The sequence below is a fragment of the Camelus ferus genome, chromosome 18, assembly GCF_009834535.1.
Source record: "Camelus ferus isolate YT-003-E chromosome 18, BCGSAC_Cfer_1.0, whole genome shotgun sequence".
In the NCBI taxonomy this organism is placed as follows: domain Eukaryota; kingdom Metazoa; phylum Chordata; class Mammalia; order Artiodactyla; family Camelidae; genus Camelus; species Camelus ferus.
Genome location: NC_045713.1, coordinates 28,356,901 through 28,373,006, shown reverse-complemented (window position 1 = coordinate 28,373,006; position 16,106 = coordinate 28,356,901). Strand labels below are relative to the sequence as shown.

General features: G+C 43.9%; 1 protein-coding gene across 3 annotated transcripts in view; it reads left to right on the top strand.

Moving 5' to 3' along the window:
* SNX29 (sorting nexin 29) overlaps window positions 1-16,106 on the top strand; it is a 587,367-nt gene that overhangs the window by 120,612 nt on the left and 450,649 nt on the right. For all 3 annotated transcript variants that reach the window (XM_032460769.1, XM_006190981.3, XM_032460771.1), the window contains 2 exons: window positions 1,751-1,815; window positions 4,078-4,130. In XM_032460769.1, the coding sequence (XP_032316660.1) occupies window positions 1,751-1,815; window positions 4,078-4,130 (118 nt within the window). The remainder of the gene's footprint in view (window positions 1-1,750; window positions 1,816-4,077; window positions 4,131-16,106) is intronic.

Here is a 16,106-nt window from a genome sequence, read left to right as displayed (position 1 = left end):
TATCCATTGTATTTATATGCCGCATTTTGCTTATCCATTCATCTGTCAATGTATACTTGGGTTGCTTCCACGTTTTAGCTACTATGAGTAATGCTGCTAGGAACATAAGCATACGAATATCTCTCCAAGGTCCTGCTTTCAGTTCTTTAGTGTATAAACCAAGAAGTGCTGTGTAATATGGTAATTCTATGACATGAATTACTTTTGTGATCAGAAAAAAATAGCAAAAGCGCTTAAGGGGAAAACCTTGTTAAGTTTCCAGTTGGCACTGTCTTAGGGCAAGTAGAGTTGTTAGGTGCAGAACTTGGAAAAAGGAAGAAGGAAAGCCTGCCTTCTTTATTCTGGAGAGCAGAAACTGGACCTTCTGCTAAACAAAGAGCGGAATTTGTTGAGAGATCCAGGTGTTGAGAGCGGTGTTTGAGGGCCTTGGGCAGGTGCGTCTCCAGCCATCTGGAGTGACGCTTCAGGATGGCTTCTTATCTGATGGGAATGATACGCAGGCTGTTCTTTCTCAAAGTCTCCTCCAGAAAACATAACAGTGGCAGCGTTTGGGAAGTCTGTTGTGACTCTACACACAGTAGAGTGGAGTGTCTACCGACTGGCTTTATCTCCGGGCCTGGAGTGAGGCAGGAGCCCAAGAGATAGTCCTAACACAGCTTTCGAGGGGCACGGTGTCCAGTCACGGTCACAGTTCCAACAGTTAATGTTCCAATTAGAACAAAACCTAAATGATCCGTGAGGTTTTTGTGACTGGCCCCGGGCCTGCCACGTCTGGTCTTTGTCTGTTTTGGCTTTTTGCTCAGGTCATAGCAGCCTTCCTTCTGGTCCTGGAAGACCAGAAGCCAGCTGTTTTGCCCCTCTACTTTGGCTCTCTGCTCTGCCTGGAACGCAGATCTCCTGTATCTTTCCATGGCATCTCTTTCTCTTTCTAAACAGCTCAGATGTCCCCTGGGCAGAGAGACCTTCCACGACTCTTCTGGCTGACGTGGCCCTCCTGCTTCCTCCCTGGCTCATCACCCCGTTTGGATTTTCTTCCTCGTATGACTCTAACATCATCTTCTTTGTTAGTTTACTTTAATACTACTTGTTTATTCCTAATAGAATTCCGTTCCATGAGAAGATGGCTCTTTTATAGCATTTAACTCCTGTGTCCCCAGCACTTAGAACATTGCCTGGCATACAGTAGAAGTTAAATAAATACCAAGCTGGTCAATGCCCTCAACGGATTGTCCTCTCTGAGCTTCACTTTCCTCATCTGTGGTGTGGGGATCCTGATACCTGGCTTAGAGGGTGGTCATGAAAATCACAGGACACAGTGCATGCAGAGGACTCAGTTTCATGCCTGGCATGCTGGAAGTGTTCACCACGTGGACACAGTTGTTATCAACCGGGTGGCCGGGGCATGACTTGGACGAATCATATCCATTGTATTTATATGCCACATTTTGCTCATCCATTCATCTGTCAATGAACACTTGGGTTGCTTCCATGTTTTATCTACTGTGAGTAATACTGCTATGAACATAAGTATACAAATATCTTTTCAAGACCTTGCTTTCAATTCTTTTGCTTATAAACCCAGATGTGCTGGGTTATATGGTAATCCTATCACATGAATTTACTTTTATGATCAGAAAAAATATTTTGTCAAAGAGAAGTCTGATGCTAGCTAGGGACAGCCATATATGTCAGAAAGTCTTAATAGAAGGCGAATGTCAAACAGAACTAATCAAGCCTCATTGCATTTTAGGATCCCAGAACAATGACATGAAAAGACAATTTCTACTGGAGCGACTGCTGGATGCAGTGAAACAGGTAAGAAGAAAGCTCACACTTAACTTTGAGGTCAAGTAATAGTGTTGGATATTTAATGTAGAAGTCATTTCTGGGGAGGGTATAGCTCAGTGGTAGAGCGTGTGCTTAGCGTGCACAAGATCCTGAGTTCAATCCCCAGTACCCCCATTAAATAAATACATAAACCTAATTACCTACAAACAAACAAACAAACCCCCCCCCAAACAAACAAAAAGTTCATTTCTGCCCTCTTATCTACACAGACAGACTCCCACTTTGTATCTGGAACAGTGAGGCTCATTGCTTCCCCCCAGAAAATGATAGCGACCAGAGGTAGGGACGAAGGAGCTCCTGGGTCTGGACTTTCTACAGCCCCTTGGAGGACCCGACCCCATTCTTCAGTGATGTCCCTTTGAGAAGAGCACCGATGTGGGTTTCAGAGTTTCATTTCCAAGCAGCTGTGTTTTAGGGCAACTCTTAAGGGTGCTGCAGTGGTGGTTGGAGTTAGGGCCCCGCGAGCGCAAGAGCAGAAATGAGGCCGTGCTCAGGGATTCTGTGGATCCGCCAGATGGGCTCTGCTCTAACTGGTTGATGCTATTTTTGATGCCTGGCTTTTGGCCGGGTGTGGAAACGAGCTGTGACACGAAGTTGGCTTCAGTTTGCTTGCTTGTAGCTACCAGACATCCATCGTTTCTTGCACATAAGTCACGTGCATGGCTCTCTACTGAGTGCTTTACATCTAATCCTTCCAGCCACCCTGTGAGATAGTTCTTGGACATTATTTCCATTTTACAGGTGAAGAAACTGATCGCAGAAAGGTCCAATAACTTGCTGTGGGTGTCACAGTTAATAAGCAGCAGAGCTAGCTAGGATCCAGCCCTGGGAACTCACATTTTGGAAGGGGCGACTGGCAATTAGCTGAATGTAATCACGATACGTGAAGATAAATATGTACTTTAATGGGAGTGTATTTGTTAAGTGTTGATGTGAGCCAAGAGAACTTAGCATCTGCCCAGGCCTCGAGGTGTCCTGGTGTGGTGGAAAGGACACAGGCCCAGATGTTGCTGGGGTCAAATGCTGCTTCATCTCTCGACAGCTGTGTGTGCTGGGGCAGCTCATCCAACATCTCTGAGCACCTCTCTCTCTATAATTGGGTCACCGATCTCCACAGGGCTGTTGAGGGAATTGCATTTGTTAAAGTGGTTAAAGGGCCATTGCCTGGTCCACAATAAATATGTAGCCCATATTATCAGTTTCTTCTTTCTTTGCTCCAGAAATGGAAAATAAAATAAGAAGATGAAGAGGCAAGTTGAACCCCTTCAATGTAGCAATTAAACAGAAATAAATTGGAGCTTCTGCTCAGAGCTGCTATTATTATTGTTGTTGTTACTGTTTTTTTTTGTGGCGGGTGAAAGTGTGTATATCTTTCAAAAACCAACTTTATTGAGGCATAATTTGCATGCAATAAAAATACACCAATTTTAAGTGTGTGGTTCTGAGTTTTGTCAAAAGTATTATTTAAGTTTATATGTATATAAATCATATATGTATAAATTATATATATATGTATTGTTTTTCTGGATAACAAGTTCAAGAATCTTGCAAACCTGCTGCCCATAGTAGAGATTCTATATCTTTAAAAGAGAGTAGTGGATAGTGGTGATGGTTACACAATAGTGTGAATTGAATTGCATAACTAAAAATGGTTAAAATGGTAAATTCTGTGTTATCTATATTTCAACAAAGTTAAAAAAAAAAACAGTTTGCCTTTGTTTCCACCCTCTCTGGGTAAATTGTTGTTCAGCACAATCAGATGACTTGTTTGAAGGTTGATTTATGCTGTCATAACGTTACAGCCGCCATAACAACTTTAGGCCCTGTCAGAAGGGACCCATCATCACAGATGTGTGGAAGTTTTAATTATTGCCTGTTAAGAGCTCTGTGTTGTAGACAGTCAGCTGCTGATGGATAAAGAAGCTTCCCAGATAATCTGCGGAAGGCTGTGTGCTTCTGTTTTCCTCTTGGCGTTGTTTTCACACAAGGCTCGCTTCTGTACAAGTGCGAGATAAGGGCTTCCTTTAAGTGGCGGCTGCAAGGCTGGGGTGTCCACCATCTTACATCTTGGGCTGACCCCCTCTTCCCCAGGGCATGGGGACGCCCTGACTCGGCACCCAGAGTTTCTGGACCTGTGTCCCTCACGACCCTGCAGGCCTATGTGGGCTGTTTTGTGACTCAAGTGTCCCATCCCAACAGCTGTTCTCAGTGGCTGCTTTTTCCTTGCAGTGCCAGATCCGCTTTGGAGGGAGGAAGGAGATCGCCTCGGATTCCGACAGCAGGTAAATATGAAGCTCCTAAAACCTTTTACTGACAAGGCCTAAAAGGTGGTCAGAGACTGACCAGCTTCTGTAGTCAGCCGCTGCTGCCTGGTGGTGCAGCGATCGAGTTTGTGTGATCTGTTGATCGTCTGTGCAGTAACTACTTGTTTAAAGTATTTCCAGCTTCCCATAGTTCTCCATCTAGGAATCCGTTCCAAGGGAGTTGCTTGAAATGTTTTTCTGCATGAAGTTGTTTTCACCATAGTTTATAATGATGAAAACTAAGAAATCTAAATGCTCAACAATTGGGAAATAGTTAATAAAGGGTAGTGCGTCAGTAGAATGGAATGTGATGTAGCTATTAAATTGATGTCCATACAGAATTTGTTTTAAGCAGAAAAATGCATGTATAGTATTTTAAAAATAATATAGTAAAAGAAAAAAGCAGGATACAAAATTAATATGGATGCAGTGATACAAATAAACTTATTTACAAAACAAGAAGCGATTCACAGGCGTATAAAACAAACCTATGGTTACCAAAGGGGAAAGGAGAGAGGAGGGATAAATTAGGAGTTTCGGATTAGCAGATACAAACTACTATATATAAAATAGATAAACAACAAGGTCCTAATGTATAGCACAGGGAAAAAGAATATATATATATGTATAACTGAATTACTGTTCTGTACACCAGAAACTAACCCAACATTGTAAATCAGCTAAACTTCAATAAAAACAAACAAACAAACAAAACAAACAGATGCAGAGTGGTCCTACTATGTTGATCAGCAGCTCTGGCAAAAACCTTACCAAAATGTGAATAGAGATAATGTTGCGGTTAAGACTATGGGGAATCTTTACACTCTCTAATATTTTTCATATTTGATACTGTGATCGTGTGTCCCTTCTATAATTAAAAAAAAAGTCCTAAAAATTGCCACCGACCTTCATGGGCCAGGAAAGGCTGACCTAAGTGCATGCGCTTATAACAGTGCCTGGGAGGAGAAGCGATGTTGGGGCAAAGGTAAGAGAGACACAAGCATTTGCTGGAAGTGCCCGGTGAGGTCTTTCGAGGCTGATTCATACTCTGCAGCCATGGTGGGGCAGGGGGAGCGTTCCCTCAAAGGAAGGGAAGGAAGGGACTCACTTGCTCAGCCTTCATCTCATCCTGGTGTCGGTGCTTGTTCCCTGCCCTCTGACCCCAACCCGCCCAGCACAGCCAGTTCCCTTCTCTGTGCCCCTGAACCCTTGTTCTTTTGTGACACTTCACCAGCCGTGAGCAAAGCATGTAGCGCTACATTTTAACGGAGTTACGGTGACTGTTTGAAGCTGGTGCAGAGTTAAAATTATACCCTTTCTACCTCTTCTTTGCTTAGTTTTCCTCCGTGACAGTTAACACCAACTAACAACTGTACATTATGCTTTTTTTCTTTTTTTTTTTTTCTGCCTCCCACACCATACTGTCAGCTCTGTCTGGGCGGGGATGTTTGGTTGTCTTCTTCACTGATGCATCCCCAGTGCCAGGAGCATCTAGAAGGTGCTCAGTGAAGTTCAGCGTCTGGTTGAGTGTGTGCGCAGCCTCGGACCATATGTGTTCAGGTGTTTAAACACTACTGCCACCACGAGGCCGTGAGCTTTGAGGGCAGAGGGGCAGCTTCTCTGTTTTTCCCTTCTCCATGGTTTGCATTGACATTCTGTGCCCGACATACACTAGGTTCACAGTATATGTCTGTGACATTCGATCATTAACCGATTTACTGCTTCATTTCTTCCTGAGGGCCTGTAATGGGGCCTGGCCTGGGTCAGGGCTGGGTTCCTCATTTTGGGACCCAAGGCCCACTTGCATCAGAATCACCTGGGAGGCTTATTAATTAATAATGCAATTCTACATCTCATCCTAGGTCTGCTGAACCAGGCTGTGTGCACGTGTGTGCATGAAAGCGTGTGTGTGTCTGTTCGTGCGTGTGTGTCTGTAGTCAGGACTTCTTTTCTTTATCACTTTTTGTAATTGTGCTGTTCATTTCCTGACAGAGAGAATCCATTTCTGAACGTTAGGTTCACGTGCTCTTAGATGATAATTTTTATTATATAAACTGTTGTGTTTAACTTTTAATTTTTTTGGAGGGGAGGGGAGTAGTTAGGCTTATTTATTTAATGGAGGCCCTGGGGAGTGAACCCAAGACCTCATGCATGCTAAGCACGCGCTCTACCACTGAGCTCTACCCCTAAACTGTTGTGTTTTATAGTAAAATTTAGGAAGTTAATTCCTTCCAGGTAAGTGCTTTATGGCCGGAGGGAATATCCTGCTTCCTACAGGCAGTGGCGGTTAGAGCTGCAGCCTCTCTTGGCGGAGCTGCCTCTCCGTCCTCAGGGCAGCCTCAGGAGGAGGGCAGCCTAAGTGAGAAAACAGAGGCTCAGAGGGAAACGGACACAGCCTGGGTGAGTCGTCTCGAAAATGACAGAGTCAGAGGTCGGAGCCCAGTTTCCTGGGCTCCAGAGTCTACTCTTTCTCTGTTGCATCGCATTTAGTGAGTACCTTGGTTTTGAAGCTGAGTGTTTTTTTTTAAATTGTACTCCCCCCCAGAGGGTTCCTTCTCAAGATCAGAGTCTTGGTCTTATCTTGAAATGTGTTCGGCCGAAGGCGGCGCCACCTGTGTGTAGGAAAGGCCACATTGCTGTCCTCATTCTGTGAGAAGGTTTAACCCGAAGACGGAAAATCAGTGAACATTTTAAGACAACTGTCATGAAGCCTGAAAAGAAAGGGTTTGTCGCCGCTCTCCTCAGCCCTGACAAAAGGCCTGGCACCAGGACTGATCTCAAATCTATTCGCCTCGCCCCAGTCCCCACATGCTCACAGGACGGCTGCCACAGAACGACTCCTTGTCTTCCTTCTTGTCCTGCCTCCTCTGCATTGAGAGAATTCTGCAGAAAGCAGATTCCCACACATCACTCCCCCGTGGAGAACCTTCCACTGGCTTCTCTCTGCTCTTGGGAAAAGGACCCACGTCCTTAACACAGCCTGGAGGGCCCCATACCTCACCCCGGGTTCTTTGCTCCTGCCACCCTGGCCTGGCCTTTTCTGGTTTTTGTTTTTTGTTCTTAAAGCGTTTTAATAATTTTTTAGGGAAATCGTCTAGACCACTGATACTAATCCTCCCCCTTCTGCCCTAGTCCTGGCCATCTGGGCCTGTTTTCCTTGCTCTGTACCACTGACTGGCAGACTCTTTCTGTTAAGGCCCGGATTTGGCCCTCAGGACGTGCTCTGTACTGTTGGAGTCTGTACAGCTGTTTTCCATTACTGCACATTTGTATGATGAATTGATTATGTCTGTTCAGCTAGATGACAAGCTGGAGATAAGCCTGTTTTGCACACACTTTGTCCACAGTGCCTGACACATAGTAAGTGCTCAATAAATATTTGTTAGCTCCCTCATTTGTTCATCAGTTAATTACTGAACCTCCTTGGTGTCGTATTCTGTGCTAGACATTGGGGCTTCCCAAATATTTCGGACAGGTTTCTACCCCTCAGGTGGCTTTGTGTCCGCTGGGGAAGGTAGTCCAGTGAGGCAGCGATTATAGAATATGATGCTGAGGGCCAGCCACATCCAGGGGGCGGTCGTATGCCCTGGGCAGGCAGCACCAAGGTTCTCAGGCTCTCAAGGCCTGGCTTTGACTCTGGCTCTTCCCCTCCAGCTGCGTTACCTCCCTAACTTCTCTAAGCCTGAGGATTAGGTCTCTTGTGATACCGTGATTTATAATAAGAAATATATGTATTTGTTCTTGCCTTATTCCTAGTGCTGAGCTCCTAAAACCCGTGGAATTTCCAAAGTCATGATAGCCAGAAATGTGTCTTTTGTTATGTTAATGTTGTGACTTTAGGAAAGTGCCAAAGGTTGGGGGCTGGTTGCCACGAGAACCTGCCAGGTGATTAGGGGGTTAGAACTTTCAGTCCCATCTCCCCACCACCAGGGAAGGAGAGGGGCTGGGGATAGAGTTCAATTGCCAGTGGCCAGTGACCTAATCAACCATGCCTGTGTAATGAAGCCTCCATAAAAACCCAAGAGGACAGGATTTGGAGAGCCTCTGGCTTGGTGAACACTTGGGGGTGCAGGGAGAGTGGTGTGCTTGGAGAGGGCACGGGAGCTTCCGGCTCTTTGCCCGTACCTGTCTTCTGTCTGGCTGTTCCTGAGTTATAGCCTTTATAATAAACCAGTAATCTAGTAAGTAAAATACTTCTGTCAGTTCTGTGAGCCGCTCTGGCAAATTAATCGAACCCAAGGAAGAGGTCGTGGGAGCCCCCAAGATACACAGCTGGTTCGTCAGAAGCACAGGTGACAAGCTGGATGTGTGACTGAAGAGGTGGTGGTGGGGAGGAGGTGCTTTCTTACAGGACGGAGACCTTAACCTGTGGGATCTGATGCCGTATCCAGGTCGACAGTGTCAGAACTGAGTTGAATGGTAGGACACAACCAGCTGGTGTCAGAGAATGGTTTGATGTCATGCAGAAAACACGTCAGAAAAGGGGACCAGAATCCTTTCTACCATGCCACTTTTGAGGATTAAGTCAGATACTGTGTGTAAAGATGCCAGACATGTAGGATTGTTAGTTTCTTTCCTTAGAGGGAGGTCCTTGCCCCTCAGGGAGTGAAGCCTGGCTGGGACACTCATCACTCGGCTTGTGACACCTGCCGATACTGCCTGTCGCTGTGGGTAGTAGACCACAAGCAGAACAGGAGGGCTACTGTGAATTACTGAGCCTCGTCAGTGTTCTCTCCTACTCTCAGAGGAACAGCGGAAGATAAGGGTTTCTTCCCATGTGATTCTGGACATAGTTTTCAGTCCCCTTTGGAAAATGAAACTTCTTATATGTGTGTCTTCCCACATCAGTATCCTCCACTGGAGGATATTGTGAACTCATGGAATTGATGGCGGGTCAGGTTTGGAATCATGAAGGAGTCAAAGCCGCTTTGAAAGTCTTCTAAGCTGGAAACAGGGTCCTCGAAATGGTCCAATTGAGGCCCTGCTGCTGGAGAGAGCACCAGCTGTTTTTGACTTGCTCTCATTCTGCCCAAGGTTGACATTCCAAGGAGGAAACACTTGATTGGCCAGTTTCGGGTCATGTGGCTTCCTCCTGGCCACCAGCAGAAGAATTGGCTGAAGGACCTTCGTGGGATCCTGTTGGCTCATATAGTGCAAAGATGTCTGCCTGGGTTCGTCATCATCCCCCCAAGATGGTTTCCAGTGAGGAGGGAACAAACCTTCAAAATGAAATCCGGGTGCTGTTACGGAGATGGAATGAATACGGGGTGGTCAGAATGCATAACAGTTATCTCTGCTGCTGCCACCTTATAATGATAATCATTCTTGTAACAGCTCTGTGTGGTTTGCAAATACGTAAGTCTACATCGTAGGTCTCATTTGATTCTTGCAGTGACCATGGGGTGCAGGCAACTAAGAGGGGGATCATTTCCCTCCTTTACAGGTGTAGAAGCTTGGAGGCTGGTCAGTTGTACAGCTTTTGTTTATTATCAACTCCTGAGTGTCGATGCCAGGGACACTGACTTCGGTTAGGTGGACTGTGTGGTTTGTAGGCAGTGAAAGAGGAATGGGGCACAGACTGCATATTCCCAGCGTGGCCCTCATTCTCTACCACGTCCTTTCTTGTTTTCCTAGCACCTGCTTCCCCCACATGAGAGATTTGTATCATCGTAGGTATTTCACATTAAGTGTTAAACATCACAGCATTAAATTCCTTCCCATTACCTAGTTATTTCCATTACCCAGTTTTTCTTTTAATTCTCTGTAAGTCTCAGTGAAATTATTGGGGGAAAGACTTGGTTTGGTATTAAGTTGAGTTAAATGAAACTGCCAATATTTGATCACGTTTGACCTAAAAAATTAGCAGTATCATACAGCTCAAGATAATGGGTCTCAGATGGAAGGGTAGAGCTCAAGTGGTAGAGCGCATGCTTAGCTTGCACAGGGTCCTGGGTTCAATCCCTAGTACCTCCATTAAAAAAAAAACAACTCTAATAAAAAGCAAATAAATAGACATAATGACCTAATGACCTCCCCCTCAAAAAAAAAAAAAAAAAAAACAAAACCACACAAAACACAAAAACCGAAACGAACAAACCAAAAAAATGTGTCTCCAGCGGTCCTCTTCTCTTTAAACAGAGTGTGCAGGTTTCATGCACAGCCCTCCTCTGGCAGCCTCAGAGACAGAATTTAATACTGTATTTGAAGGGCATTTACTTTTAGGGCTACTCTGTTTAGGGTCCACAATGCTGGCTTCCCATTTGCAATAGCGATAGAGGTTTTCCTTTTAAAGCAGGTTTGTACAATTAGAAAAAGTGAGTCAAACTCAAGACAAGTGAGTAATAGGAGTGTCCTCCTGGGCGACAAAAGTGGCTGAGGTGTCTGTGAACGACTGAAGATGAGGGAGGAGAAAGCTGGCCGGGCTGAGGCTGTTGGGTTGGGGGCCTGCACGGTGTACAGAATTATTCTGCTGGAACCCCAGACGCAAAGCCTGTGTGTGCGTGTGCTTGTGTGTGGATGACTGCCTGTAAAGGGTTTGTTTGAGGTTACAAGATTACACGGCAAGATGCAACAGTCCTCACGTGAAGAATGAAACAACATTTACGTGGAGGGCAGGGCGTGCTTTTTCCCATCAGATTTTGTCCTCAGAAAACTCCCCAAGCCTCCCCAGGAGGAAGTGGTGGCAGTGATGACATCCGGGCTCCACTGCATGTGTTTCTCCTCCTCCCATCTGTTCTGTTGGCCTGGTTCTCCAGCTGTTTTCCCCTAAGGACAGAGACCCATTCTTGTGCTTCATTAAAATGACCCCACATTCCATCAGTCAGACTGGCCTGGGGGGAGCCTATAATGTATCTTCTGACTATTTTGCCTTCTAGAAATAATAGCACCCAAAACTCAGCAGACACTAGAAGCGCCCTCAAAGCCCGGGTGCGTTAGTGCTCCTCGGAGGCGCCTTCCTCCCGGGTGGAGTTACAGAGCACGCTCTGGACGTTCTCCCTTGGAAGTATGAAGAGCAGCCCGGCCCGCGGGGCCGCAGAGGGCGCGTGGGGTTGGGAGCTCAGGGTGAGTCCTGGTGTTGCCACTTCCCAGTCGTGTTGCACGGCGGGCGAGCTTCTGACTTTCTTGTGCCTCAGGGTCCCCATGTGTGGATGGGGGTCGTGGTGATCATACTTTACAGAGTTGTTGTGAGTTAGTTCATGTGCAGCCCTTAGAACAGTGCCCGGCAGCTAGTAAGTTTCTAGAACTCGTTAGCTATTGTCATTATAGTTTTGTGTACAGTGTCTTGACACTTGGTAGATACTCTCTGCGTACCGGGTCTCTGCCATTATAGGTGGCGGTGAGTCAGCCTTAGGTATCTGCCTTATGTAGAAAGTGTAAATTTTTGTGACTCGTTCAGGTGACTGTCAGAAGACATCAGAGGGGAGCATTTCTTCCCCTTCCAAAACGTGCCAGGAAAGAGTGCTTTGTTTTGGTGGTTTTTATCTTTACCTGTTAAGGAATTAGAAAATTTTTTGAACTTTTTGGGAAGCTGAAAAACAAAACCAGCTGCCCTTTGCTCTTCCCTAATGGTGTTTCCTAGCACAGTTGAAAACTCCCGTGTATTCCTCTAGACACTTAGGGAACTGAATGGCTTTTTCAGGCATTTCTTTTCCTCTTTTAAATGTTCATCATGTGATTTTTTTTATCTTCAGTTTGTCACAAGTTTCTTACCAGCCTCTTAGTGGTTGGAGGTGTTGACTGAATGTTCTAATTCTTCTCATCCTGGCGAAAGAATCCTGGAGTTCATTAATTGAATTTTCTTATCACCCCTACCCTGAGCACTTGATTTCCACTTCGAGCCTGTGTAGTAGATAGTTCTACATTGCATATTCTTTCATTTTACTATATTGATCAAATGAATTGATTTCTTTTTGGAAAAATTATTTTTAGCATTTGGGGAACTCTTGGGCATTTAGCAAATCTGAGGACATTTCCATCTGAATTTTACTAAGTATTTGTATTATTTATATTGATAGTTGTTGAGAGCAGTGCTTGGCCCCTAGGAAATCATATGTAAGCACTGTCATCATGACTGTCACCACCATCCTCATGTGGAGAGAGGCCTTGAGCATGAAGTGTGAGCTTTGGTATCAGGCATACCTGTCTTCCTGCCCACCCCGTCCACAAATCGCCAATTACCAGCTGTGTAGTTTAGGACTTGGCTTAGCTTCTCTAGGCCTCTCTTGCACCATCTGTAAAACAAGATGATGATCATGGTACCCCCTTCCTAGGGTTGAAGTGAGGATTAGACGTGTAGTAATGTTTGCTTGGCACACTCAGGAAGAACTTAGTAAACTCAATATATTTTCTTCCTATGACTGGACATACCAGTGTTTTGTCTAATTTGGAAACTAAAGGCTGGAATGAGTGCTGATTAATTCCTTCATTTGGCAGATACTTATTTATAGATCACTGTTTTGACATCGGGTGCGCAAACTGGATGAGATGGTTGCTGTTCTCAAGGAACTCGAAACTGAGTCTGGGCGATGGACATGTAAATTGCAGATAGTCATGGTGGCCTGTAGTAATAACTACACAACACAGACATCAGAGGCGAGTACAGGCTCTTCAGTGGTCCGTTGGACAGGATGGGAATTCCAGGCAGCAGTAATGACAAACGCGAAGATGCAGGGATGCGTGAGAAAGTGGTGGGATCGTGGATGATGTGTTGGGAGATGTACTGGAAAGTCAGTAGACTCTTGTCTTGTTGTCACGGGAAGGTGTTTGAAACTTTATCCATTAGGGTATTATTTCTTAAACTGTGGCTATTTGTATACTATTTTCATAATTTTTGCCATTTTTGTATACCATTTGAGCCAAGATGGGCTTGAGGTTGAATTTCGAGGCCCTGTCTATTCTGGTCTTGTCATTAAGTAATACTGTCAGCGAATCAAAGATTGATGGCTGGTTATATATTTTTTCATGACATACTAAAATGACTAACCTAAAAATGTTATGTCATGTCATGTACCATACACCCACAAAGTGTGGTGAGTGAGAAACAAAGGAAGATAATGACATTGTCAGCTTTGCATTTCAGGAAGATAGCTTCTTTTCAGGATTCGAGGTGGCTGGGCAGGTGAGATGGGGTCTGGGATTGCAGTGAGAGGTGGCTCTGCTCAGTGACAGGAACGCTGAGTGGAGGTGGTAGTACTGGGACAAGAGACAGAAGGCTTGAGAAGCCTTAGGACCGAGCCTTGATAAGATAGATCAGACGTGGGTGTTGAGACGTAAATGCTCTAGCCACAAGGAATGGCCAGAAATTGGGACAGATGTGTATTGTGTGTATTTTGTGTTTTTTTAAAGCAAGCTTTTGGTGTGGAGTTTTCCTTCTCCCGGGCTGTGGACTCCAAGCAGACTTAGAGATCCCACTGGCCACAGACTTCATGTCACTTCCCTGTTTCCTTGTTTCTCATTCACTCCCTCCTTCTGCATCTGGGGGCTCTTGTTTCTTCTCCATTCTCTTTTTCACTTTGGACTTACCAGCTCCTTCAGCTGGTTCTTTCTCAGCGGCCGTCTCCTCTTCCTGATTTTGAAGCTCCTCATCTGCCAAGAATCCCAGATGGTGATTGTGTCTAGACCCAAGCTGGAGGTCTGTGAACCTCAGGGCAGATGGTTACTGTGTTCATATCAGTAACTTCTGAAAATAGCCAGAAGTGATGATTTAACCCATTTAAATATTGGTTATTTTTCCAGTTTCTGGTTCCTCTGGTAAAAGATTCATTTGATTTCTTTTTACATGACTGTCTGCCATCCTCAAACCTTCACATTTGAAAACTACTGCCTTGTGAGTTTTCACTGTTACCAGGCTTGCATTTTTTCTGGTTCTTAATCAACTGTTTTTTTTTTTTTTGCCTCTATTTTCTCTACCATATCCTCTTTTTCCTCCCTCTGGGTAACTTATGTTAATGATCAAGAATCATTTGTTCTGTGTTTTTCTCCACATTTATTTATTTTTTTACAAATAAAATACACATGTGTTTACACACACACGCACACTGGTTTTATTGCCATTGTCTTTACGAAAATTGAATTATGTATCGTGTTCTGCGTCCGTATTTTCTCTCTTGGCACTGCCCTGTCAAAACCTTTCCAAGTTACAGTTCCAAAAATCCTTTTTAAAAGGCTGTATTATATTGCTTGATGCAGATGTACCAACAGTTGCCTATGAAGTAATAGACTTTGTGTCCAATTTTTACTACTGTGGACACTGAAACAGTAGAATCCCTGAGCAGCTTTTCTTATATAATGAGGATTTTCTTTCTTTGGCAGACCCGGAGCTGGGTTGCTGGGGCAAAGAGAATATGTGTTTATTTTTAACAGTTGTGGTCAGGTATCTTTCTAAAAATTTCTACTGGCAGCATGTGAAACTACCCTTTCTTTCTTGCTAATAATAGTTGTGAGTGTTGTTTTGAAGTTTTGTCAGTCTGTTGGGTGAAAAGTGGTGGCTCAGTGTCATTTTAATTTGCATTTCTGGATTGCTAGTGAATTTCAGTTTTTTAAAAAATGTTTGCTGGCCGTTTGGTTTTACTCTTTTGTGCAAAGCTGCTTCATGTTATTTACACAATTTCTTACTAGATTATTTGTCCCCTTGTCAATTTGTGAGAGCTCTTTGTATGTTGTAATTAATTAACCTTTTGTCTGTTTTTTGCTTTGCAAATATTTTTTTTTCAAATCTACCCGCTATCTTTGTAAGCACAGGTAATAGTATCTATTATCATACCACATGAAGTTTTTTTTATATGGTTAAATGTCTTTTTACTGATCCATATACCTAACAATTTCTGGGTTTTCAGTGTTTTAAGATCTTCTTCAACATTAGAATGTGCATGTGGTCTTTTAAATAATATGGGAAGATCCCATTTATCCTTTACCCAGTTTTCCCCAGTGGTCACATCTTGTGAGTTTCTAGGATGCTGTTTTCAGTTTCTCTAGTTTTACTTGTACTTGTGTGTGTGTGTGTGTGTGTGTGTATTTAGTTCTATGCAGTTTTATCACTCTGTGCATTCGTGTGTCTACCACCACAGTCAAGGTGCAGAATAGTTTCATCACCGCAGGATTCCTCCTGTTGTTTTTTTATAACCATGTCCACCTCCTTCCTGTCCCTTCCCTCCCCATCTCAAACTCCTGGCAACTACCAATCTGTTCTCCACTTCTAAAATTTTGTTATTGGAAGAATGTTATATAAATGGAATCATAGTGTGTAACCTTTTGGGATTGGCTTTTTTTTTTCCCCTCTCAGCATAATTCCTTTGAGATTCATCCAGGTTGTTGCATGTATCAATGGTGTGTATTCCTTTCTATTGCTGACTGGTATTTCATGATATGAATGTACCACAGTCTGTTTATTCATTGAAGGACATGCGAGTTGTTTTCAGGTTTTGGCTACTGCAAATAATGCTGCTGTAAACATTCACGTACAGGTTATTTGTGTGAACATAAGTTTTTCATTTCTCTGAGGTAAGTACTCAAAGAGTGCAGTTGCTGGATTGTATGTTATTTGCATATTCACTTTTATAAGAACCTGCCAAACTGTTTTCTAGACTCGCTCTACCATTCACACTCCCACAAGCAACGTGTGAGTGATCCAGTTTCTCTGCATTCTTGCCAGTGTTTAGTATTTTCATGATTTTCTATTTTAGCCATTCTTAACAGGTGTGTACGTGTATCTCATTGTAGTTTTAATTTACATTTCCCTAATGGCTAATGATGTTGAACATATTTTCATGTTCTTATATGTGGGTATCCTCTTTGGTGAAATGTGTTTATGGTTTTTCTCATTTTCTTATTAGTAGTGCTTTTATTTTTATAGGATAAGTTCCTAGAAGTAGGATTGCTGGGTCAAAGGGTATGGGCATTTAAAAAAGAAATTGTACTGCCCAGTCTTTTTGCAGAAAGCTGTAGTCGTTCATATTC